This window comes from Gavia stellata, chromosome 2 (assembly GCF_030936135.1).
Source record: "Gavia stellata isolate bGavSte3 chromosome 2, bGavSte3.hap2, whole genome shotgun sequence".
NCBI lineage: Eukaryota > Metazoa > Chordata > Aves > Gaviiformes > Gaviidae > Gavia > Gavia stellata.
In genome coordinates this window covers 38,450,840-38,478,150 of record NC_082595.1, presented here as the reverse complement: position 1 = coordinate 38,478,150, position 27,311 = coordinate 38,450,840, and the positions used below count along the sequence as shown (strand labels likewise).

General features: G+C 40.5%; 1 protein-coding gene across 1 annotated transcript in view; it reads right to left on the bottom strand.

The window, feature by feature from the left end:
- UTRN (utrophin) overlaps positions 1-27,311 on the bottom strand; it is a 359,477-nt gene that overhangs the window by 298,246 nt on the left and 33,920 nt on the right. The window contains exons 3-14 of the mRNA XM_059833258.1: positions 19,971-20,063; positions 18,470-18,547; positions 14,428-14,520; positions 13,368-13,540; positions 9,745-9,860; positions 8,513-8,676; positions 7,723-7,926; positions 6,407-6,588; positions 5,541-5,691; positions 4,051-4,170; positions 3,203-3,304; positions 69-176 (exon numbers count right to left, since the gene is read on the bottom strand). Coding sequence (XP_059689241.1) covers positions 69-176; positions 3,203-3,304; positions 4,051-4,170; positions 5,541-5,691; positions 6,407-6,588; positions 7,723-7,926; positions 8,513-8,676; positions 9,745-9,860; positions 13,368-13,540; positions 14,428-14,520; positions 18,470-18,547; positions 19,971-20,063 — 1,584 coding nt within the window. The remainder of the gene's footprint in view (positions 1-68; positions 177-3,202; positions 3,305-4,050; positions 4,171-5,540; positions 5,692-6,406; positions 6,589-7,722; positions 7,927-8,512; positions 8,677-9,744; positions 9,861-13,367; positions 13,541-14,427; positions 14,521-18,469; positions 18,548-19,970; positions 20,064-27,311) is intronic.

Sequence of the window (27,311 nt, the reverse complement as noted above, 5' to 3'; positions counted from 1 at the left end):
AAACTGGTAATTTGCCATTCATTTAGTCTATGAGACTTGACAGGATACAGCAGGATAGCAATACTCACTGCTAGTTTTCGAACGTTCACACTCAGGTCTGTTTGATCTTTGAAGTTGCTTGTCTGGACCTTACTCAAAGCCTCCTCTTTCTCAGTTAACCAAGCTTTCAATAAGCACTGCAGATCATAAAAATAGCACAAATACCAAGTTTGTCAAACAGCTATTGACAATTCCTTCTTTAAGATATTTGCATTCAAAGCACAGTTCTGCAGTCTTTATATGCAGGAATTTCAGCTGGCATTAACAAAATAGTACATAAAGGGGACAAAAAATACCACATCAGAGAACTAAGTAACACTTTCCAGCAAAACACTTTCAACAAAACCATTTCTCAGTATATCAGAGCACACTTGCCCCAAAGTTACTTTTAACGAACAGATTTCCAACATAAAGCTGATGTAGGACTTATAATTCTAATATAAATTATATCACAGTGCTATGTATGCTTTCTTTCATTCTCCCCCCTTCTTCCTCTGTGATTCAAAACCAGTCATTACAAACATTTTCTCACAGAAGCTACACCACTGATAATTCAGAGCTCTTTGTCCAGGCAGTCAAAGACTCAGATATTAATTAGTCACCTCCCTTTTTACTGCACCTAATTCCAGTTGCAAAATAACTTCAGCAAATACCGTCTCATTAACTGCTGAAAGCTGGAGTGGTCTGCTCTGGATAGTACAAACTCAGGGATCTTGGAACTTTTTCCACTTTTTTCTAGGAAACCTGCCCTGGGTCTCACTTCTCTTCAGTCACACAGGACTCATATGAAAACTCCAGCAATAACTGGCATCAACTATCAGGAAGTATTTTATACATTTTATATTATGTTGCAACATATTGCTGCTGCTGCACAGCCATCTCCATAAACTAGAATACCCAGCTCTCTATCAAGCTCAGTTGCATAGCCACTGGTACACTGCTACTCCTCTGCCTTTAAAAAAAAATAAAATGATACAGCAAGGCAGAGCTTTTTGTTCTTTGAACAACATACTTAACAACAGCCGCTAGGCTGCTCAGTCTAGCTGTATACTTGTGGCATTGTCCCAGAACTGACTACAGCAACTTTTGGGCCAAAGGGTTAAGGCAGTTTACATTGCCAATGTAAACCAATATGCAAAATGTACAGACAGCAACTACAATGGTGGTGGAAATGCCATAAGGCTGTGAGAAACAAAACTGTAATACCACATACTCTCTGGAAAAAATCACGCTGGCATCCCAGCCAATATATTTTATGCATAAAATAGGAGCTTAAAAACCCTTCAACATATTCAATTAATTGCTGCTAAATCAGGAGTCAAAGATAACTCTCCCTAGAAAACCGAAACGTAATTATCACAGTGCTAAGAAATATCTGGCACTGATTGAGGAATTTGTTTCCTGAGTGGTAAGCATTGTGTTGACTTGGCAATGCGGTTTCACAAATTTTCTAGGCAGCCACAAAAAGGCTGATCCGTTACTATTGCTCATCTCTCCATCTGGTTGGGCAAAATGGAAAATTACAGTACCTAAATGTTTTACTTTTGTGTTAACAGAGGGTTTGTATTAAAGTTTTTAATTAGTTTCAAATCGTACTTTTTGTAGGTCACTTGATAATTCTTGAGGACAGAGAACTGTAATTCAGACCTGTTAGTAATAAATGCATTGTCCAGAGTTGAACAATGAATGCAAACATAGGTTGATCTATACCACCTAAAATTAACTTCTACTTCCTCATTACTTGCTATCTGACATTCTACATTAAATAAACACCGATTAATTTTTTCACTTTTACAGAGCAGCATAATTACATACAAATTTAAAAAAAGCTGAACGCAAAGCAACTCTGACAGTAGATGACACTCTTAACAGTATTGTAATAGTCAATGAGTGGTCACTTTTCCCCAGACAAATATAAGGGTAGAAGAGGACAGAAACATGTTCACATAGGGTCATCAAAACTGAGAGCACCTTAAGTTCATACCTTGATATATGGAGCAAGGATTTTTCAGGAATCCTTGTTTCTCAACTCAGAGACTTATCTTGCCCAAGAGTTGCTAGAAAACGTTAGCATACAATTTTCTGTATGTACATGCACATATGCCAACGCAGTAATTGAAAGAAATATATATAAATAGATACTTGGCATTGGATAAACCAGAATCTGAACCTTGGGCCCATATTAACAACAAGGTCCCATGAGCTGCAAATTCAGCTTATCAATACACTGCAAAGATATATGGGAAGGGTCAGGGAGAAACATATATGCAACCCCCAAAAATGCAGACAAAACAACCCTGTCAAAGAAACCAGGCTGTAATTGATAGCAACAGCTATGGCAACACTGTTCTACTTCTTCCAAATGTCTAAACAATCTGTGTGTACTGCAGAGTTTAAACAATAGCTTACAGTGATAAATACCATCATTTAAGAAAACAAAACAATTTAAGTAAAACCTTCAAAGGAAAAGCCATCAAATATTTTGATGGCTTTTTGAAAAACAAGCTCTAGCACTAGGCATGCAAACCTAAACACATGTAGTTGTGTTACCGTATTTTTATGCCATCAGTTAATTTGTGTTTGAGCAGTATATTTCATATACATAAAATGCACACTATCAAAGCAAGAAAAACTCACAAAGCCATCTTCTTCACAATTCGCCTGTTGCCTAAACTCAGCAAAATTAGACAAGCTGCATGCTTTGCTATATTGACCAAATGTTTTATGTTACTGATTTCAAAATCAGTATCTATTGATTAGTTGATTGCACAATTGTGTACATGTATCCAAGCTCGAAGCACAAACACCTTAATTAGGAAAATTTCTATAATTACCAAACCACCAAATACTTAGTGATTCATTGTCATTTTGCTATCATAGATATTCCCACTTCTTGGCCATTTTGCAAGCTACCTTGGAAATTATTTTATTTTAGGAGTTATAAACTTTCTTTCTTAAACTTTGGAAAATACTTATCTTCTGCTGCACAGCTACTCTACTCCTCAGGAAATGCTAGGATCCCAAATAATAACACAAAATCTAGTTTTTCAAGGCTTTTTCTGAGAGCTGTTAAACCCTACTAAAGGGTTTGGGGTTTTTTTTTGGTTGTTTTTTCCCCTCCACAAATCAACCAGTCAGTCTGGGTGACTGAAGAGCTACTAACCTGCTCTTCCAGCAGCTCCTGCCATAAAAGCTGAATTTCTTGCAACTTGACCCGTCGTTCTTCAGTCCAACGACAAACTGCTGTCCACCGCTCACCAAGCCTCTACAAAAGCAGGAGACACTCATGAACATTCATGAGCCTCAACAAGGAAACTCAAAAATCATATATTGAGAAGCATAATTTCTACTTCACAGTAACCTCTTTCTGTATTATAGCTACCTCCTTGCCAGTAATTGCCATTTTTGTATTGCACAAAGCTGGAGGTTAAAACTTTCAAGAGCATTTGCCTATGGCCTTATCTGTGCTCTTGCTGAAGTCAATGAGCTATCTGATTGACTTCAAAAGGAGCAAACAAAGTAGCATGAATTCTGTTTCAATTAATTCTGTTTCACACTCTCTGTACTACAGGTTACAGTAACTTCTGACAAAAAAGGGAAAATACTTCACACGATATTCCCTAGATAAATTCTGCTTATGTATTTAAATATTTTTCCCCATCAGATTTTAACTTCCTAATGAAAATTACTTATGTGAAATAAGAGTTGTACTGTGCATCTTCTCAAACTGCTGAAAGGATACACTACAAAAGTGCCTAAGTCACCAAGAATGCAAACAGCTTGACTCGTCAGGAATTGAGCTTGAAAGTCACCAAAGCACTTCTGCAGGTTTTACTCTGAGCAAATTTAGTAATTCTTTACGTTAATATTATGTCTAAAAAATATATTACTTTAAATTACTTTCTAGGGTAAATTGTCTTTAAAACAAAAAAAAATGTTGATTAACAATTACATGCAAAAGTTTGAAGTGCCTGCTACTACAATTAAAAAAAGAGGGCTCTAACATTTTACCTGCAATTGTTCCTCCAGAATAGCTGTTGCACTTTCCCCACTGCTTTCATCAACAATGACGACCATGTGCGTTAGGGAGTTTACCTTCACCTGTTCTGTCTCTAGGTCACTCTGCAGGCTCTAGAAGAACAAACTAGAGGTTACCAACTTTGAATACATATGCTAATCTGCTATTTTGGCCACAGTGACTAACACAACTGCTGTGGCAAAGTACTTCAGATTCAACAGTTAAGCACAGATTTTTACCACTGGGAATCACTGCACAGTTTAAATAAATGTAAGCAAAAGACTGCTAGAAATGAACCCAAACCCATTCTGTTAAAATGTTGGAAAACACGGAGTGCTTTAAGCTGTATACACCATACTTGACCAGGAGAATCATATGACAACTGCATTGACTTTCTATGTGTCTACTGTTATAAGAAAGCGAGCTTAAGTGTTTCTTTAAAAACTTATTATTGCCAATAAGCAAGTATCACAGGACATGCCAAACACGGAAAAATCATGAAGAACATTCGTCTTTTAATAGTCAACAACATAATTCTCATAAGTATCAGTGCTATTAATTGATCATGATTTTCAAAGACAATAGTCGAAAACTGCAGAAAGCATACAGTTCTGATTAGTTTTAAATAATCTGTAGATTTAAATATTCATACAGCTTCTAGAAGAAGAGATTCCATGGTTAAAGCCTACCTCTGAAATATCTCTGCAAGATCAATATGCCTTTACAGTACCGTAAATATCACTCTTCATTCCAGAATATCCTAAACTACTCCATGAACAACACACCTCAAACTCCCCAGACTTTGAAGACAGAGGAAAGAATGAAAATGTGGGACAGGAAATTACACAGACTAAAAATACTCCACAGTTCTTGCCCTGTGAGATATGTCCCATGCTGGGGAGAAGGTCAAACCTCAGCACTGAGTACAAAAACCAAAGCTGCAACCATGACAAGTATCAAAAGGCCATCTTTCTCCTTCAAAAAAACACCGCAGGCTAGAAAAGGCTGGACTCCCATCTGGAAACTTAATTGGGAGGCAAACCACTTCCAAAATGTTGTGCACATCAGAGAGCAGTGTCTATACATCCCCTTAGGATGTGATCCCTGTAAAACCAGGGACCGGAGTCAGTGACTTGGGAGGCCCTTCCTGATAGTTTTAACTCCCACTTTATTTTAATGTGCGAGTCTCAAGCATGCTTTAGCAATACCTGCCAGTCATTAAAGGCAAGTTTGTCCACAGCACATTTCATACAGTCCCTCACACCAAGAATTTACCTGGAGAGGCTTCCTTTCCTGCATGAAATGAGGGTAACACAGTTTCTCCTACAGGTTTCATTTCCTGCATGAAGCGAAGGTAACAGTTTCTGCTATAGTCATCAGTGCTCAACTGTTGAGTTAAGAAAGCACTTCCAGAAACTTCCAATTCCTTTCTACCCCATCATCACCCTCCCATACATATTACATAACAGACAAGAAGGTTTACTTTATGTTCTTCCAGCTGTTTTTGAAGGGACTCCAAATCTTCCGCTAAAAGCTGAGATTCCATCTTCTGAATGCGTTCTTCTGTGATCGTCAGCCAGTCGGACAGCTGCTGCAACTGTTGCTTCTGGAGCTCCATCAGCAAGTCATGCAAGCTGCAGGGGGAAGCACAAGCTGAGTTATTTCAGAAACAGTTTTCCCAAGGAAAGAGACTAAGTTGTAGTTCCTATAGGAAAGAAGAAAAGCCATTCATAGACCAGTTAGCTATCATCAAATAAAGTTTTCACCATTAAGCTAGGGAACACAGTTGAGTATCCTTGTTTCTTTCTCAACAAAAAAGTTAGTGAATTATGCAGTTTATATCAGGGATTGCTTCTTGCAACGGGGGTTTGGCACTAATAGAGCCTCTGCTGAGAGTTGTAAAAAAAAATGCAGTTTCTCCCTTGATGTGCAGTTCTTAGCTTGATAACCCACAGGTGGGAAAAAATTCTTTTAAGTGCTTTTTAGTTGTGTAAACACACATAGCTATCCACATCTACAGTATGCTTTATTGAGGAACTTAAACTACTAAAACACCATTAAAAAACACATTTATGTAACTACTGCATGTAGATACTATATGTGTCATATAAATGTGCCAGACTAAATAACAGTCACAAAATACTTTTATGTAAGAATAAAAAAAAAAACAGTTTTGTTTCACCTTGGAAAGTATGAAGAAAGTGGATTTTATGTCACAAACTGAAGAGTTAATTCTGGTAAAAAAAAAAAAAAAATCTTACAAAGGGATGCAAACCCACTCCTCCGAGATGCAGCAAGCACCTGAGATCAGTCCTGCAGCTCTAGGAGAGGTTGTGTGGCATGACTCACCGGGACTGCCTGTCCATGCTCTCCACTCTGAGCTCCTCCCAGCGGGAGTTCAGCAGCAGCATTTGCTCCTGGATCTCAAACTCCTCTTCAGGTGATAGATTTCCCTGGGCCACCAGTTGGTTTCCAGCCTGCAGAACGCTGCCCACGCTACTCTGGTGCGCAGTCAGTTCCATCATAAAACCCTGGAAATGGTACAACCAGCCATGTCACAGTGATCTGTGAGCTCCTACAGGAGCTTGTGAATTTGTAAACTGTAAATAAATTGTTGTGTTTGAAACACTGCTGCAGAATGAGCTGGCACCGTCAAACACACAAGCATGGCAGACCTGTTCCTCTCCATGATAGAAGATTCTCCACGAGCTACAAAAATTGTGGAGCCAGTAAGATAGAGCTAATTGAGGGAAAAAAAGCTGACCACTTCAGAGAAAAAGCTGTTTGTAAGAAGATAGCCTTTGAACAAATGCACCAAGAGAATAAAATAGAAAAACTTATCTATGGCCAACAGAACATAAAACAAGATCTGAAATGTATCGTAGGAAAGCAAGTAGAACCTTATGCGTTAACATTAAAAATTTACATATTTACTGTAAATCCAGAACACCTCTTCCTTTGGTTCATGGCTTTGAAACTGTAGCACATGGAAAAAAAAAATCTTCATATCAATCAGCATTCAGATTTTAAATTCTATTGTATACAGTAAGCTGACACAGGAGAAAAATAAAACATCTAACATGACACTTGAAATTTTGAGCAACATTAGAACATTTGTTCATACTTGGAACAAAACCAAAACAAAATAATCTGGAAACAACAATAATTTGGAAGCAATAACACATGTTTCTGAAAAACTATGCTAATCATGACAGGGAGTCCACTGAATTAAATTGACATGATTATCAATTTCAGCATTGCCCTCATTTAACAGCAAGTGACATAAGGCTGACCAGGCTTTTTAGTAGCTGGCAGCAGATAAGCATGAATCAGCCTGGATCAGACTGTCTTTGTATTATAGACACCAGTGAGCCAGCCACTGAAAACTAATTAAAAAAATACACTAAATTTTCAAAGCATGTTCCACTAAGTCCTCCTGAAAAGATCTATTTCACCTTCAAGAAGCTATTATTTGTCAACAAAAAAAAAAACTAGCCACAAAACAAAACACATCCTATCACATTCAGTTAGAGGTACTTTTAGTTTAGAATAAACAAGACAAAAGAAACAGAATGGCAGGTTTCTCATAAGGACTAGGAAATGGAAGTTTTCCAGCTCACACACACACAAAAAACCCAGCAAATCAGTTTTCAAGAGAAGCTTACTTCATGGGTGGAAAATTGCTGTTTGACTTCCTCAACATCTCCAGATATTTCCTCCTGTTCCCGAAATGTATCCTCAGCTGACAGCAACCATGTAAGAACTTCTTCCAGAGCAACTTGGTAGCTATCCAAGTCCATATCCACTTCTGTCACCATGCTGGGAGTCTCTGCTCTAGAACTGCCCTGCTCCTCTTCAAGTGCTACAGCCTAGGCAGCCAAGAGAAAAGTGATGTCTTAGAAGTGCACAGAAGATGCCTTCCCAAATGATACTGAAAATCGAACAACTAAGATCCCTTTTAATCTTTCATAAAATGTCAAAAGTAATCATTGGGTACATTTTAATGAGAAGGGCCACAGTCACCAGTAATGAACTTTCATTTTAAAGTAAACAACCTGGATAGAAAAAGACAGCTTTAATCTTCCTCATTTAACAGTGGATCTCACACCCAAACAAAAACCATCACTACCACTATCACCAAAAGTCCTGCGGCAAATTCAGTTAAAGATTTTGGGCCACCCTCTCCCGCTTGCCAAGACACATGAGAAAGAGAAGCAGAAGAAAGCAGCACAACACAGATGGAACTTTATACCTCAACACACAGGATTTTATACATGAATCAGAAAAGAAGAAAAAGGAATACAGAACGGCTGAAGTCAATCACAAAGAAGATGCTATGATTTTTCATATTTTCCCAATTGTGTTGCCCAAGATAGAAGGCATGTTCCAGAGATAACTGACAAGCCTGAAATTACAACTCAAGAAAAGTCAGGCAGACTTTGACAACAAACACACCTGCTGCATGTTGAAGTCTCCATCCTCACATTCCTGCTTGTATCTCCTTGGAAGGGTCTCCACCTCCCAGATGTCTTCCATAGTGACTTGCTTAGGAAGGACCTCAAACAAAGAGGTTAAATACATAATAATAGACTTTTTGTCTGGAAGCTGTACAGCAACGTCTGCATCAAAAAGAAATGAAAAATAAATGAAGAAGCTGCTTTTCTAAATAATTACTTAGAATACAGTTAAGACTATACATACAGCGTAAGTCACAGGTTCTCCTGTTAGGTAGCCTTTAGTAAGCTTTAAGTTAAAAGGCCAGGTTTGACATATGTTGAAAGTAGTATGAAGGAGAAAAAAATTTAAAAAAAATAAATTTTCTACGTTTGGAAGTGAATTCACATTAAAAGGCATGATCTTTTTGAAGAAAGAGCCCAAACCTGAAGTTACTAAGGAATAAAAACTGTTTGGGGAAAATTATTCTGGAGCATCTCCCAAGAAGTAGTGCAGTTCAGGGACAGTATCCTGCATAAACAAACATTTCCACTTAGGTTCTATCCCCACTCCCAGCACTGGTCAGTTCATTTTCTTACTTTTCATATGGAAAAGAGTATCACCAACTCAGGTTCACTTATCTCTCAGTTTGTAAGTGCTACTCATTCAGTCAACACTTTTTTTTTTTTTTTAAGAAGGTGGTGCTTGAATCTACGAAGTTTTGGAGCTTGTCTTACAGAATGAATGTTTGGAGGCTTACTTCAAAGCAGAGCGACAGCTCAGGCTTTTAAAAGGAGCCATAAAAGTTTCCTGGTAAACATTCCTACACGGTAAGTACTCACAGCACTGGCAGCTACTGCTACTGACTGTATATATAAAGAACAAAAGATCATGAGCTCTTAAGCTATCCCATTCTACATAATGCTCTACTTCATCTGAAAAGCACAGACCCTTGCGGTAGATCGCTGACCTAAAATAAAATAAAGCCGGAGTTCAAACTTCACATTCTGTATACTGTCTCTGAATGGTAAGTCAATCTGAACTGTAACATTCAAGAAGCCAAAGCATATGCATGCACAGACATGCCCTTACCCTACAAATCACACTCTTTTAAACCCGAATTTAAGGGCTTGAAACAAAATATCACTGCACAAAACTGCTGGAATTTGTATTCATAGTACACATCAATAGAAGAAATTTATTTCAAGAGAGCTCAAAAAAGCTTCTAATCAAGTAAAATAACTATATCCCACCTTCAGGATCCAACAGTTTCTCAATTCCCAAGTGGTTCTTGGCTATACTGAAAGCATGTTCCAGTCTCTCAACTGGGGACATCTTTATAACTTTATCCCAGCTGAAAAGCTCAGGTCTAAAAGCAAAGACAAAACAGGAAAGAAAGCAGTAAATTTTATCTGCAGAAAAAATTCCATGCCATGGAGAATATGAAGTTACAGATATGAAGGTAGCTACCTAATATGAACACACACATATATACAAAATATAAACCTAAGTGCATACACACAAGTGCAAAAATACAAATATGTGCTTTCTTTTTATTAGTGAGAATCTGGCAATCACAAATCAATTAACTGAGTGCATCTCCACAGCAACAACCACCTTCCATTCTTTATATTCTATACATATACTCACTGACTGCAACAGGAGATTAAATACTACTAACAAGCAAATAAACAAACTCTGTGTTTAAAATTTTTTCTGGAACCAGTTTTCTTTAACTGTTTCTTTTGCAGCATCACTGTTACTACACGCTTTCTGCATCACGCTCTGCTGGGTAATTAAGAGTCACTCCGTTCCTGGAGAGCCTCAATTCAAACTTGTGATGGGGCTCAGTGACCACCCCAGACCATCACAGCCACGAGCAGCAGTGGTCTCCACTCCTGCTCACTCACCCTGTCCCACTGCCTTTTTCCCCCATTAAAAAGAAAAAACAACACTACAAAAAAGCACCTCATTACAAGTGCTCATGAGAGTCACAGTAAGAATCAGACCAATTTGCTGATTGATTTACAGTGCCAGCAGCCTTCGTCTCACATTAGCATTAACCAAACCAAATCTCCAGTCCAGCTGTGCACCCAAAACATACCAGCAGGTCTCATGGGGAAAGAGGAGAGCACAGAGCAGGAAGCAGGGTCAGCAAACAGGGCCCCCTCCTAATGGTACCTACACTGACAGGGCATGATCAGCCCAGTGCTGCAGCAGCACAGCTGTAAGACTACAGAGCCATTAAAATGCTTTTCATTCCCCTATAACAGTGGCTTCTCATTAAAACACTGCTATTGATTCTGTACTTTATAGAACTTGGGAAGGAAGAGATGGGCTTGCCTTTAATTCTTTTAATACTTAATTCAGTTGTAAATCGACCTGAGAGTATCATTTTAACATCTGTCGAGCCATTACACTTTGTGAAACAGGAAGACCGTAAGCCAGCAGGGTCTGAGAAGCAAAAAGCCAGAGGAAGGTGGGGTGAGTGGGGAACAGAGATATGCAAAGATCCTGATAGAAGCTAGTAGAATACTGTACCTCCGTGCAAGAAGCAACAAGGATAACCACATAGATTCACATAAAGCTTTAGCAGACACTTTTACTTTGAAAAACACGTTGCAATAAGTACATTGCATATGCACTACCTGCACACTGCCATGATAACATAAATCTTAATAAAATGCAATCTAGGTATTTACCTATGAGCAAGAAAATTGTACCAAAGAGCAGAATTTAATTCAAAGTGGAACTAAGCTAATATTAGGAAAGAGACCAGCACAGTAAAATGTTAAGTGTCCTATTCCCTCACATAATTTTATTAAGTACTGCAAGTGTTACAAAGTTACTAGATATTATAGCCAAGAGGTAGCACTGCTAACAATTGTTGATAGACACAAAGAGAAAAGCAAGCTACTAAACCTCTTAAAGGGATCCACAAAAATTCTCCTAAATTAAGTGTCATATAAAGCTAAATTAAAAAAACAATATTGAAAATGCCCCTTAAGCAGGGAAGCACAACTGTCTGAGTAAGCTAAATAGCTTTGTTGACCTACCACTTCTGCAACCTGCCCCAATCCCCTTGTTCCTTTCAAGTGCCTTTTAAAGCTTCTCTTTCAAAGCAGATCTAAATTTAAACCCAGCTCAAGGTTTCTCAGAAGTTTGGGGAAAATGGTGCTTCCCTGGCTAAAGGACTATTGCCCAAGGACAGCAAAGCTGAATTCTGATGTGCTGGCGGCTGCCAGGCTCCCAGGAAGAGGGAATAAAACACTCAGAGATCAGCAGAGCCAGGTAACTGAGAAATTTTAAGAAGCCAGAGGAAAGCACAGTTACTCAGTTAAAGTTTTCAGCAGGGGCTTTTGCTATTTAACAGTGCTCTGAAAAGGGCAGAGCTCACAGACTTCAGATCCCGCAAAGCCCAAGCACATAGTCACAATGCGTAAGGACAATAAACAGCCTGAAGCCAATTTTTTTACCTCTCTCTGCTTCCCTCAGGTCACCTAGGTCTCACGTGTCTAAAGCTGGCACTCTCTCCATCACAAAAGCTTCACATGTTCAGCAGCAGAGCTATGCCACTACAGGCAGTTACATCAGTATGAAAACCACCAGTACAGCTCACACCATCCAGAGAAGGGACTTGGCAATACTTCTGATAGACTCTAGAGAGACCTTTGCTAGTATTGCTCTGCCTTTGCAGAACAGTCCTTCCAAACTTTCAGGAGCCCTCAGTGTCATGCAGGCACTCCCCATGCATCCATGCAGGCTGAACACAAGCCAGCTCTGGTCTACAAGGCACGTAGGTGTGTCAGGGCAGACCTGTCCTGAAGCCAGTGAGCCTGCAACAGAGCCTGTTATTTCAGTCAGCACAGGCCAAACGGGCCTTAAGAGCAGAGAACAGCAGGCTCAAAGTGAACATACGCTTTTGCGAACAGTTTGTATCTGCTGGGTATAAATATTCCGGGTGTTTGTAAAGCATGTGCCATGACAGATACCTGGTGGCCAGGAGGTCTGGTTAAATTCTAGATATTATCATACCATTATCATGTGAAAATGGTTATTTATGGTTAAGAACAGTCAGCCCATGCAAAGCAATGAACTGACTTCATTTAAAGTACGCTGGATTAGAATGGATTGCCCAGAAGCAGATCTCAAAAGAAATTTTAAAAAGAAAGAACTGGTATGTAAGTTTCATAGGCATCTGTAATGACGATTTCTTTAGACTACCAAAGAGTTCTCAAAAATCAGAAAGAACACAAAAGACCTGTGCAAAGAAGCTTTAACAGCATTCCTTATAAAGTATAATGAACAAACTAGTGAATACACTACACATACCTGAAGTATTCTATTACCCTTTGATTCCTCTGCTCAGCAGTTCTCTTGGAAGAACTGCATACATAGTCTTTCAAGCAACATACATTCAAAAACTAAAAAAGCTACAGAGCCTGTCTGTCTTACTCCTTCATTTTGAAGCTTCTGTATCTTCTTACTAAAATAATATGGCAAACTATCTGAAGAAATGTTTCCCTTTGCAGAGGAGGGAGGGCAAGAAGAAGGAAGTGCAGCGGAAGGATGTGGTCAACCCCCCTTGCAGAGACCTGTTCAGTATGCATTATACAGCAAGTATGCTAAATGGGATGTAAATCCACCTCAATTAGCAAGTGTGCATGCATGTGCAGGAACAAAGAGTTACACCACTGCCTTGGCTCCATCCTTTGCAAGGCTCTGGCAACATCCCTCCACTGTTATAGTTACCACAACAGAAAACCAAACAATGAATCACCAAAATAGGCTAGAGGCTGTCAAATGGTCAAGCATGAAGACATGGGAAAAAAGCTGCTTACTTCACTAGGTCTAAGATAAGCTGTTTGCTACTTACTTGTGTCTGTGGATGACAGCATTAAAGGCAAGTCCATCTGCCCAGCTTGTGGTGAAGTTCAGAACGTTGACCTGACTGTAAGGTCTCGTGGACTGCCGAACCCAGCTCAGCAGGATCTTCTCACTGTTGGTCTGCTGCAAATCTGACATTATGTTCTTCATGACATCCTTCACCTGCAAGACAGCAGCAACCACGCCTTACAGACACATTCTCCACTTCTGCTTACAAAACCTTTGAAACAAGCTATTTCACAAATTATGATAGGGTCTTTCCCGTGAAAAGCTATAAAACAAACTCTCAACTCCTCACATGAAATTTGTGAATAGGAGTCTTCAGGCCATCTTTGCACTTTATTGATTACAAGAGCCAGTAATGCTTCATGTAATAATGACACATTATTCTTACATTACAATTCTCCCCCTCTCCTCAGTGCTGCCTACACTAAGCATGGGGTATAGTATTTCTCACTGCCTTGTGCTGCGATTCCAGCAGTAAGCAAACCCAAAAAATACAGCTTGCACAGGTTTTCTGCAAGAAGAGGGTATCTGCTCAGCCAACAAAAGTAGTTTGCTGTTTGGGTACTATGCATAAGCATCCACCAAAGTCCTTCCAAGTGAATTCAATGATCGTCCCAGGTACCTGAATAAACTAGGAGCAATTCAACCTATGAGACTGAGAAGCAAACCTACAGAGCAGCAGGCAAAATGCAAGCCCAACACAGCCACCTAGATAGTAAGAAACCACCTGCTAACAGAAGTGCATAAAAGCCTTGAGGAAGGAATATAAATACAATGCTTCAGCCTGAAAAGCCTCTCTGCAATTAACACCAGCAGGAACTAAACTGAGAGACTCAGTACAACCAAACACGTACAAGAATACATGTCACAGGAGGCAGCCAATAGACAGAGCTCAGAAACCAAATACTGGCCCGCTTTTATTTACCAGCCCAAAATAGAAGCAGTATTTTCCGCCACCAAAACCCTGGGAAGGTTTGTGAGAATCCCAGCAGATCACTGCAAATGATTCCTGGAAAGGAAGAGATCTCGCAGCAGCATCTCACCTGCCAGTGCAAGATAATGCTCCACAGCAGCCCCAGTGTCAGCTTGTGATTTCCATCAACGATGTCAGTTCCTCCAATATTCACCAATTCCACCTGGAGAGGTCAGATCAACTCTATATTAAACACTGTTCTCACAGCTTCAAGTCACAACCCCACCCCACATTCCTGGCTGTCCAGCCACATATTATCAAGTGCTCTGAAATTAGAAGTAGTCAGAGAACCAGAGATGACAGAGTACTGCCTTATCTGAATTTGTCATGACAAACGCTTAAACAACATGACAAAAGATGGCACCAAAGAAGATACTCCATTGGAAAAGTCTTATCCTCTCCCCTAATACACAGATGCATACCAGCAGTCAAAACTGACTAACAGAAATGCAAACATGAAGGATCTGATATTAAAAAAAAAGTTAAGCTCCTAGACACACTCAGTAATATTACAGAATTGTGAAAACTCTGTAATTAAGAATACGTTTGTCCTCTGCATGAACTGGCATCCAAATGGGACAAGTTTATATAAGGAGATCAAAAGCTCAAGGGAAAAATAAAATTTTCATGTTTTCTATATGCATAGGACACCATATAGACTCAGTGATGGTCTAACTGAGATCATTAAAAAGATAAAAACATGGAAAGAGAGACAAGGACATTACTTTAGTAAGCAAGAGGGCAGGAGAGGCTACCCACTTCTGTATCAAGTATTCATACCTCAGAAGAAGCAAAGCTTAGAGCACACTGCCAGATACTCACTCAGTGCTAACTTTAGAGTCTGAACTGAATTGGGGCATCAAGTATTCATTCAGTCAACACAGAGAAAGCAGCACTAACTCTGAACCACCTTTTGGAGGGAACCAACAGCAGTGCACTGCATTAGTCACCACCATGCCTATGGAAATTGGGCTAGGAACAGCTGCCTGTGGCAGAGATGACAAATACCCCCCTGGGTGTATGTACACATATAGCAGATGCTGCAACACACCCCCGTACAGGCCAGATGGTGGGGCTTCATTCTTGTAAATAACCTGAGCCAGGAGCATCCTCCAGACCCAGGGGCAAGCCACACAGTGCATTTCACCTCGATGGGGAAGCTTTCTCCCCCCTTTCTCACCCCTGCTCCAAAACAGTGTTATCCACAGTGCCTACCAGAAACACCTGCCAGCTTACACTAACTCTGAGAACTGTATCTGGGCATTGCTTGGGATCAGAACTACTCACAGAAACAAAACCTGCACCAAGGAGCTGGCTAGCAATTAAACAATACAGACAATCACAGGACAGTAACAGAGCCCATGCTCTGGCTCTCAGTGGATGTAGCCTACAATGACAGAATGGACAAGAACAAAGTTTCATTTTGTTTTAGAGGATATTGCTGATATATAAGAATATAATGGTATTCCATGAATATTTTTCCCTCCTATCACACAATCACAAATAGCTTTAATTCTGCAAAATGTACTTGTAATTTTCATTGCTTTCAGATATCATCTTGACAATTTTCAGTTCCCCATAGGTCTTTTGGTTAGGAGAATCAAATCAAAACCGTGTTGCAAGATTAACATGAAACCACAAATCACACTTCAAAGTACTAAGGAAGCTTGTGGATTTGTGGATTGTCCTCTCCCAACTTTTACAGCAGCTGGAACAGAATCTTACAGTACTACTCTTTGCAAATACCTGGCATATATTTTAAGATAACTGTAAATTAAACAGGCAAAAACAGGCCAAAAGATTCACCAGTGCAGACCATTAAACAATGCACTGGAAAGCACAAGGAGCAGAAAGTAAAACTAAAGGTCAAGGGCACAAAAATAAAACAACTACATTGCAAGAGCTTTTTTCACCTGTAATAGAAGAAAAACTCCCGAGAATGGGTAAACAAAAAAAACATTTCGCATTTTTTAATCGCACGTCAATAATAATTATAATAATAAATAGTAATAATAATAATAATGCATTCCTCTTGCTTTATACACCATACACAAAAGAAAATACTCCATGGATCCATTTTTGTATTTTAATAATTCTGAACTAAACCAAGGCTTTGCAGGATGCAGCCAGCAATCCACTACGGTGCTGAGTGGACTACTGAGAATAAGCAAAGATAATCAGTAAAAGAAAGCTGACAGTAGACCATCAGTACTACTGACAGTAGACTGATATTGGCTATATGGAATGACTTCCAGTGGATTTTTTTCATTATTATTTTTAAAAACCCAGTCCACAAATCAAAAAAGTTGAAGTTCATTACTTAGAACCATTCTGGAGGAGCGGCTGAGGGAGCTGGGGTTGTTTAGCCTGGAGAAGAGGAGGCTGAGGGGAGACCTTATCGCTCTCTACAACTACCTGAAAGGGGGTTGCAGAGAGGTGGGTGTTGGTCTCTTTTCCTCTAGTCCTGTCACTAGTCACTTGGGAGATGGCCTCAAGTTGCGCCAGGGGAGGTTCAGGCTAGATATTAGGAAAAAAAGTTCTTTACTGAGAGAGTAGTGAAACATTGGAATAGGCTGCCCAGGGAGGTAGTGGAGTCACCCTCCCTGGAGGTATTCAAGGAGCATGTGGATGTGGCATTGTGGGATGTGGCTTGATGGGCATGGTGCTGTGTGGTGTTGGGTGGGTTAGTTTTCGGTGTGTTGTGTGGTTTTTTTTTTTTTTTTTTTTTTTTAGGTTGGACTTGATGATCTTACAGGTCTTTTCCAACCTTAGTGATTCTGTGATTCTGTTCATCAGATGGATGAGGTTCACAGGATCACTTGAACATCTACGCCCTAGGCTTGTCTGATCTTTGCAATATATATTTAAACACTTTCATAAATTATTTCATAAGTTATGAATATTGGTATAGCCCACAAACTCTTACGCAACAGAACGCAACTGCTTCTTAGTGGATGCTTTTTCTCTTCATCTTAACACACACATACTTTCTAATGAAGCTAAGCAGTAGGTATAAATCATGTACACGACCTCAACCACCTTCATCTAACTAACACCATCTGTTTACTTCTAGAGACCCAGATCCTGCCAGCTTAAGGATGAACTAATTAATTATTGTAATTCAATATTATTTCATTTATTATCTTCATAAAATAAATCAATTTCAAGCTGGAAAGACTTATTACTTATCCTTAGAAAAAAGTTAATCAATATTTACAGTACGTCAAAGAAGGAAAAAAAAAAAAAATCAAACAAGCCACCACTAACCGGCTGCTTCCAAGAAATATGACACTAATCCACCGACACGGAGGGGAAATTGCAGTATTATACAGCCTGTTCATATCACTCTTCAATCAGCAGTTTACATAAATATGTCAGTGCCTTTTTGCATTAGATGTATTTTATTGCCAGAATGTTTTTATTAAGTTATTTTAGTGCCCTGACATTCGCAAATAGAAATTCTATCTAAAGATAGTACATTTATCAGGAATTGTTCTTCAGGGGAAAAATAAAATCACTTTACTACAGCACTACTGGCTTCCAGGCAGTAAAAACGTAAAAACAAAATAAAACAAACAATTATTATCCTCATTTTTCTTAAAGAAGGATTGGGACTTGTTTTTCTGATCAGTTACCAAAGCTCCAAATTAGAAACACTCAGTACAGATTTGACACAGAGCTGACAGATGTCAACAGAAAGATCCTCCTGGATTTTGAGAGCAGGACAAAAAAAAAACCCAGAGACACAAGCCTGTCATACCCTTACAGATTCTTGCACAAGTTATGCATCATCACTGGAAATTAGTATTTTGTCCTGCCAGGTTCATGAGCTATGCATAGCAGAACTTCAAGTCACCTTTGTTTTGGGAACTGTACACATCTCAACAAAACACAGCTTAGTTAATACCATTATTAATTTAGCATTTTAAGATCTCACAAAATTGCCAGACACTGAAATTCTACATCAGATAAGGAAAACTGAGAACAATTTACCCATCTCGCTGAATTTTCATTTTATGTACCAAAAATATTTATTCTCTGCATTTTGAACTCATATACACGGAGGAATAAATTAAAGAGTCTATTAAAAAGTTGTGGAAAAACATGCTCACGTTGTTCTGATGCAAGACTTGCAGTACTCGGTTGACATTATTTAAGGCATGTACTCGTGTGGAACCTCGTTCTTTAGGCTGAAAATAAAAAGTTACAATCTGTTCGCATCAGAATTAACTTGACAGAGCAAACAAAATAAATGATAGAGCAAATAACAGGAAATTTGTCTTAAAAAAATTAAAATCTGGAGAAAATTAAGTACGAACAAAAACCAAACAAGATCACCCACAACAATTTCAAAGTGAAAACTGGTCAGAACATTATTCCTCAATTCAAGGCACAGGACAAGCCTTGGATTCAAAATGTGTTTCAGTTCATTTTCAGTAAATCCAGAATTTTTATTCCGAGCATCTGCAGAACTATAAACCGGCAATACAACAGCAAAGTGGGAGTTCCCGGGGAAATTCTGAGGGTTTTGAACGTTTGCCAGAGTAGTTGAAATTTTTTGGCTCCCAAGAAGGAACAAGCAGCAATTTGTTTTGCTGGCACTGAAAGCCTGCTAAATCTTTGCATACTGGGAAGAAGTTACACTTCCTGACTTTCCCTTCCTTTTAATATTGGGGGGGGCAGGGGCGGAACCCACACTGCAACTTTTGACAATACCTGCCACTCCAATTGCTTTGAATTGCCACAATTTAACTCCTGTGGCAGAACATGATCATACTGCAAGAGCATGGAGCAGAACTTGGAACATGGTAAGCAACAGAATTAGAAACTTAAAAACTCCTATTGTCTTCAGTATACTTCAAATCAGATCACAAATCATTAGATGTACTAGTGAAATACATCTATTTAAAGAACCGGACAAGCTTGCAAAATGAAATCTTAAATGGCTGAAGGTTCCCCATAAGGTCAATAAATGAATTTGAGATTTATTATAAATAGTGAAATCAAGAATTTAATCCCAAGCAATGGCACAGGTTTCACCATGCCTCATGTATCTTTCTGAAGAGGCATCAATGTTAGCAGGGAAAGAGTTTTCAGCCACACACACACACTTTCCCTAACAAGACGTGAGTAGTTTTAAGCCCTTGCCTAGCTGTAGATCACAAAGGATTTTTCAATGGAGGTGCAGATTTTTGCATTGCCTACTAGCTGCTTTTTTTCTTTTTTCTTTAAGGGATCTTTCATGAGCTTATTAGAAAAAGTCCACAGGTATCCAGCTGAAGGCTGTTCTTCCAGATCATCCAGAAGCAGACCTTTAAGAGATCTTTATTAAAAATATACACTATGTGAATAGCACTACTGGTTTTACATGCTTTATTAAACAGTACATTAACCCTCAAGAGAGGGTTCCACAGCTAACTTCAGCCTGACCGTATATCCCATGAGTGGAGTTCATGGGAATTTCACTGGAACTGTAGAGAGCAAGTACACATTACAAGCAAATTAGGTTTTTAAATAAATTTTTTAAAAAATTGCATGCCACAGTTTTGGTTTTGAGTCTTTTGTTTGTTTTTTTTCCTAAATGAGAATACAACTCATACACATTTCTCTTACCAGAGGTTTCCCTGTCAGACCCTCCAAAAGGTCCAAAAGCTTCCTTCCATCTTTCAGATCGGTGAACATGTCCTTAACTGGGGGTTTCCCACTCTGCAGAAGAAACAAAAGCAGTAATAAAAATAGTGTTTAAGCAGAACCTCCTTGAAAAAGGTATTTTTTCCTTTTTATCTTTCAATTCATTTTTATTTGGTACTGAATGTAGTAAATAAAAGCTAGGCGATTGTGACAGTGATCAGGAGGGCACCCTTCCCTTCTCCAGTGTTTTTCTCCCCATCTCTCTGGTTCTGTGCATCAGCAGCCTAGTACTGAGAAACCACATCAGCGCATCCTGGCTCATGTTAGGTTAGATGTGTTAACATCCAAAGAAAAAAAACTTGGTAAGTTTGAGGAGTCATTTGAGAAAGAATGCTTTGGTCTGGCTGCATCTAAAGGAGGAATAAACTGGGGCTTTTTAGAAAGAAGCTATTGGGACAAATTCTCTCAGATTTAAAAAAAGACAAAATAAATAAAAAAAAGGACTTGGAATTGAATCCTGTGTAAGGAGCTGCCACTCTTCTACACAGACTAGTATATCAAAAGGTGTAATATATATTGAAACAAATTAATTAATTTCTCTACCTTGGAAAAAGAAGCAAAATGTGAAACTCAGAACTACTCTAAATCATGCATTTCTAATATTAGTTTTCTTTGGGGGTGGAGGGACCCTGTACAAGAATGGTGGTAGATGACAGCAGAATCACGTTAACCTTTTCCATGCTCCCCTTTAATCTTATTTCTTCTTGGACCCTAAGAAAGTTAACACGGAAAAGTGTTACAGAGCAGGTGGAGAAGACACAGGCAGCCAGCAACTAAGTAAGTGCACTTGCTTTGTAATATTCATCTGCTGGCTACCAGGAGATCAATTAAGCTACTGCTTTCAGTGTCCCTTTGAAATGCCAATTTGAGAAGAAAAATATTTTCTAAAAAGTACCTAAAACTCCAATATTGCCTTTTTCTATCACCTTGGCTTTATAACATTGCTCTTCAGAAAGAAAGCAAGCTGTCAAACCCCCATCTTACATGACATGAATTAGCTGACGCAGATCTCCTTCACCTTCACTTACTCCTTCCTGCCCTGACAGCTGCTAGTAATTGCCAAATGCTGACTAACAAATCAGAAAAAGAGAGCTGAACTGCCCACTGAACCCCATTTTCTGGCAAATATCTTTTTTTCCTCAAGAATTCATAAGGGTTTTTCTGAAATGCCCACTTTAAGTAGATTTGATACTACTAAAACTATTCACAAAATATCAGAGTTGGATAGCTGCAAAACCATATTTTAATCTTCTGTACAGAAACATACCTAAATGTAATTTACAGTATCAACCAACTAAACAGTGGCGAGAACTATTGTATAACTAAGGTCACTTAAAATACACAAATGCTAGCCCCAGTGTCTGATATTAAATTAGTTTTGCAACAAATTTTTCTGACAAATTTATTCTCCAATTACTTTTACAACTCATGCTTATGAAAGTGTATATATACACGTTGACACATACTTAGATAAAGGGTGTAGAAAGCTATACAGCTGTCAGACCAATACCAAATAGGAGTATCCATTAAATATCAGCATTTGATAACATTCTGCCATTGGTTTTGTCACTTCCTGAGCTCAACTATACCCTTTCTAGCACAGTAAGGGATAAGGCTTTCTTCCTAGCGCATGCACTTTCAACAGACAATTCACATGCTTCGCTGCTGTGCAGCAGCTTAACCAAACCTTTAAAGCATGCTAGAGCAGTAGAACAGGAGTATCTAAGAGCAGATGCGGGGAAGCTTCTTGTACAGTTTATGGTGTATAACAGGAGGACGTGATCTACAGTGCAATTACCCCAGATGTCAGCAAAGTTTGGTTTAAATTTGGTTTGCATCACCACGTGCAAGATACTAAAAGTAGGTTGGTAAGGGCATGAGGAAATTGTTCATGTGTCCAGAAGAGCAGACAGAAGGAGCTAACAGAGGTCTCACTCTATGCAGTATGACTCCAACACTCATTATGAAAGCAAATACCTGTTAGCCATTGAAGTGCGGGGGTCTCATGAGAACGGAGTGGAGAGGGAGAATCACCTCCCTTGACCTGCTGGCCATGCTTCGTTTTATGCAGCCCAGGATACAGTTGGCTTTCCGGGCTATAAGCGCACATTGCCTTTGTCTCATGTCCAATTTTTCATCCACCAGTACCTCAAAGTCCTTCTCCGCAGGGCTGCTCTCAATCCATTCATCCCTCAGTCTGTACTGATATTGGGGATTGCCCTGACACAGGTGCAGGACCTTGTACTTGGCCTTGCTGAACTTCATGAGATTTGCATGGGCCCACTCCTCAAGCCTGTCAAGGTCCTTCTGGATGGCATCCCTTCCCTCTTGCATATCAATTGCACCACTCAGCGTGGTGTCATCTGCAAACTTGCTTAGGGGGCACTCAAACTCCCTGCATGTCATTGATGAAGATACTGAACACTACGGGTTGCAATATGGACCCCTGAGGGACACCACTTGTTACTGATCTCCATTTGAACACTGAGAAATTGACTGCAACTTTTGGATGCAGCCACCCAGCCAATTCCTTATCCATCTAACAGTCCATTCAAACCCGTATCTCTCCAATTTAATGACAAGGATGTTGTGGGAGACAGTGTCAAAGGCCTTACAGAAGTAAGGCCTTATATATATAATTTAATTATGTAATTAAAACAATGCACACATGTATAACACCGACTGATAACACCAAAACTGAGAAAGCTATGGCTATATAACATCAATAAATTTGTTGCCTTAGGTCCAGAAGTTAAAAAAAGGATTTGGATCTGCTGAAAAAGCAGAAAGATGCCTCATTTAATACAGTGCAACAAGAGTGTCGAAAGCATACAGCCTTCTTTCTTCATTTCCCATCGCCTCACTTCACATGCATGAAAACAAGCTGAATGACTTCCTGCTTTCAGTCATTCATTTCAACAGGTCATGGTACATTCCAGCCCTATGCAATGCGTCCTGCTGTGATGGTGGAAATAATTCAGATTCGCTTTCTCAGGACAAACATTTTCCCATTTCACTGGCCCTCAGAGCACCACATCTTGCTGTCAGTTTAAGAGTCAGCAAAGAGGATTAAATTATTTCTGCCATCTAAGCTACTCCGTCCTGGCTTATTAAAGTAGCTCCTATCCTCAAAACAGAGACACAGCAAAATGCTCTCTATGGGAAGGAAGTCACAGAATCAGATCACAGAATCACTAAGGTTGGAAAAGACCTGTAAGATCATCAAGTCCAACCATCAGCCCAACACCACCATGCCCACTAAACCATGTCCCACAATGCCACGTCCACATGTTCCTTGAACACCTCCAGAGATGGTGACTCTACCACCTCCCTGGGCAGCTTATTCCAGTGTTTCACCACTCTCTCCGTAAAGAAATTTTTCCTAATATCCAGCCTAAACCTCCCCTGGCGCAACCTGAGGCCATTTCCTCTTGTCCTGTCACTTGTCACTTGGGAGAAGAGACCAACACCCACCTCTCCGCAACCCCCTTTCAAGTAATTGTAGAGAGTGATGAGGTCTCCCCTCAGCCTCCTCTTCTCCACACTGAACAACCCCAGTTCCCTCAGCCGTTCCTCATAAGACTTGTGCTCCAGACCCCTCACCAGCTCTGTTGCCCTTCTCTGGACACACTCCAGCACCTCAATGCCCTTCTTGTAGTGAAGCACCCAAAACTGAACACAGGATTCGAGATGCGGCCTCACCAGCGCCGAGTACAGGGGCACAATCACCTCCCTGCTCCTGTTGGCCACGCTATTTCTGATACAGGCCAGGATGCCGTTGGCCTTCTTGGCCACCTGGGCACACTGCTGGCTCATCTTCAGACAGCTGTCCATCAACACCCCCAGGTCCTTTTCCGCCAGGCAGCTTTCCAGCCACTCGTCCCCAAGGCTGTAGCGTTGCAGTGGGTTGTTGTGACCCAAGTGCAGGACCCGGCACTTGGCCTTGTTGGACTGCGTACAACTGGCCTCGACCCATCGATCCAGCCTGTCCAGATCCCTCTGCAGAGCCTTCCTACCCTCGCGCAGATCAACACTCCCGCCCAACTTGGTGTCATCTGCAAACTTGCTGAGGGAGCACTCAATCCCCTCATCCAGATCATCAATAAATATACTAAAAATTATTAAAATATATTAAAGTCAGTTCACAGGAAGCACTTTTACAAGTGCAGCGTGACCAAAGTTGGCTAAGAAAGGGCTGTAGCACCCACCTCACGAAGCCCATCACCACCTCCACTGCAGCAGACCTGTCAGGAAGGCTGGAAACCTGCTCCTCCAGCTTCCCCCACCCACCGGAGGGACATGCAGGCACCTGGTGGCAGTGGCCACCCAGGCAGCCCCAGCCCTCCCATCAGGGCACAGAGCCAGCCCACAGCACTGCTGTTGCAATGGGAGCAGAGACTGCACATACTGCACCCTCCTCTGCTCACACTGCCTCTTCCCACTTGTGTGGTTTCCTTACACCTAGACACATATTTCCACACAGTATCTGCCATCTGAGCCACATGGTCTGCAATCGGGAACATCACTGCTCTGTCCTCCAGTGCACAGCGCTGCTAGATCCTGCCTGGCTTTGCTGGGATGCAGTTGGATAGCAACCTGCTGTGCTTCAAGAATTCTTACTTCCCTTCTTCCGAAAGAACAGCTATGTATCCCAGCTTGTGACAGCTGTATGACTTGTAAAGTTTAAGCTTAGAAAGGATCTGGAAAACTGTTTTATAAAATGGCAGCCCAAAGGATGGTCCCCTACATCCATTTCCCAAGACAAGGAATAGCTGTGGGACAGTGCTGGCAGGACAGCTACGCATGCCCTCCTACACCAGTCCAGAACCAGGCTAGGCTGCTGCCATCACCACTATCTCCTTGTGACAAAACAGATGTAGAGCCCCATTCTCTTTATATGTGGGACTTACCACTGAGCCTACTGGGGGAGGCTGCTGTGGCAGCACAGAGGCAATCTGGGAGTCACAACACATGACCGCTAAGGCTGGACCCTGTGTTTCTAGTCAGGGAGCCTAATCCAAACAAGTGGATCCAGCAGCACTCCAAGCTCTGGCTCTGACCTACCACGGGGCACGTGACGGGCCCTGTGCAGACAGCACTGCCCTGACCTGCACTGGGGTGGAGTGGGCAGCCCTGGGACCAGCTCTGTGCTGGGGCAGACTGGCATGCTGCAGCAAGAGCTTGGGCTCTGGGGGAGGGCAGAAGTCCTCTCCCACCCTACAGGGTAGGGCATAGGGCTCTGCAGATTGCTTCCCCCACCATCCCTGCCCACACCCATACTGCTCACTCCTAACCTCCAGAAAAAGTCTGTATGCACAGATATATATAGATATATATATAGATATCTATATCTATATATATATCTATATCTATATATATCTATATATATCTATATATATAGATAGATAGACGTATATTTATTTGTGTGTGTGTGTATATATATATATCTGCACTATATAAAAAGCATGTATCTCTGTAGAGTCCTGCCTGATATGCAGCATGCTAAGCCAATCTTAATTTTCCTTTTTCAGCACCAACAACATTTTACTCACTTTCAACATACTTAAAGACTGCAGTTCAGCCTCCACCAGCATCCCGTAAGGAGAAGCAGTCCATCACTGAGCATATTGGATCAAGAAATTTAAGTGTTTGCCTTTTTAGAGTGACAGTGACAAACCACACCGAGCCCTTGAACAAGGGCAAACTGCTAGTCACAGTTGCGTTGGTAAGTACTTAAGGAGCCACCTACATTGTGCTAAGCACTGTACAAATACAAGGCAGATAATGGGTCCTTTCTCAAAGACAAAATAGGGTCCACTTTATACTACAAAGATAGTATAAAGGACAGGCGGGGACACACTGCCTACCAGGAGAACTGTATCAGTTCAGGGTGTAAAGCATTCACATCTCCCTCACTGAACACTTATCAGTTAACAGAAGGTAGTTTTTCTCAGCTTTGCTTATGTTTGCTGCAAAAGCAAAAAAGCACTGGCAGAAACCTCTTTCCCTCAGCCTGCCCAAGAGGTCTCTGGCAGCAGAGCTGCAAACACAGAGCTGCTGTAGTAGAGACAAGGGCTTGATAAGATAGACGAAAGAACCTCATTAACAGACTTAACTTAGAAAGAGGCCACACTGGTTCCCCAATAATTTAAACTGGCACTGACAGAAGGAAAGGAGCTCATTCATTGAAACAGGCATAAGGGAAAGAGGAATAGGGAAGAGGGAAAGACAGGCAGAGCAAGAAAAAGGAAAGTAAGAGAAATAAAAGCTGGAGACAGCACGTAATCTGGTGCCAGGCCTGCTTGTGCTCTTATGAACTTTGTGTAGTGGTATATTTGTTGTCCACCACAGGACTCATGCACAAGGATCAGAACCAGATCCACCCTGCTACATTTATTCCAATGAACGTTTTGGTTCCAGCCTTTGTACTAACACAAGGCGGGGGGAGGGAGACAAAGAATGAAGTTTCACTAGTTATCCACAGCAGAAAACACTTTTTCTGTTGATTCATCTCTCATGGGGCAGCAACAGTTTGAGTGATCTTTGAGCTGGAGACCAGATGCTAGCCATATGTGGCAAAAGCAGCCACTATGGGCATCGGCTTTGCATGTTACAGCAAGACACCAGCACCATTTGGTAAGGAAAGCCCACGCAGAGTGATCTCCTCCTTGCAGTAGCAGCCTTCACATGCCCGTTGGCTGTCTTTCAGCCCCTCTACCTGGATCAGGTTTAGGAGGGTGACTCACACTTCCTTGTGTGCATCTAGGATTACTTGCAAAGAAGGGTCATCCAGGCCAGCCAACGTGACTGTGCAGAAATCATTCGTTCTCTTTGCCAGAAAACATTCCCAGGAAATAGAGGAAAATATAAAAACTCTGGTCCAGATTTTGTTTAAGTCATCCAATGCTACCGACAGTAGAGAGACCAGCCATCAACATTTACAGTTTGTTCTACTGAAGCCACATACAGCTGCAAGGCAGCAATCTTCCTTGAATATATTTTACAGTAGAACATTAACTGTCCCTTTATTACTAATGGCAAACTATATCAAATTGAGCCAAGTTATAGAGAATTAAAGGAAGTTACAAATTCTCAGTAAGACAAAGGCTCATTTTTTTTTTTTAAACACAAGCTACTATTTATCATTTTATCAAAACTATTTATGCTCTATCTAGTTTGACTAGAAACATGCAGTTTTCTCATGTCATCATAATTACCTGCAGCAGAGAATTTACATGTTCTTTAAATCAATAATTATTGAAG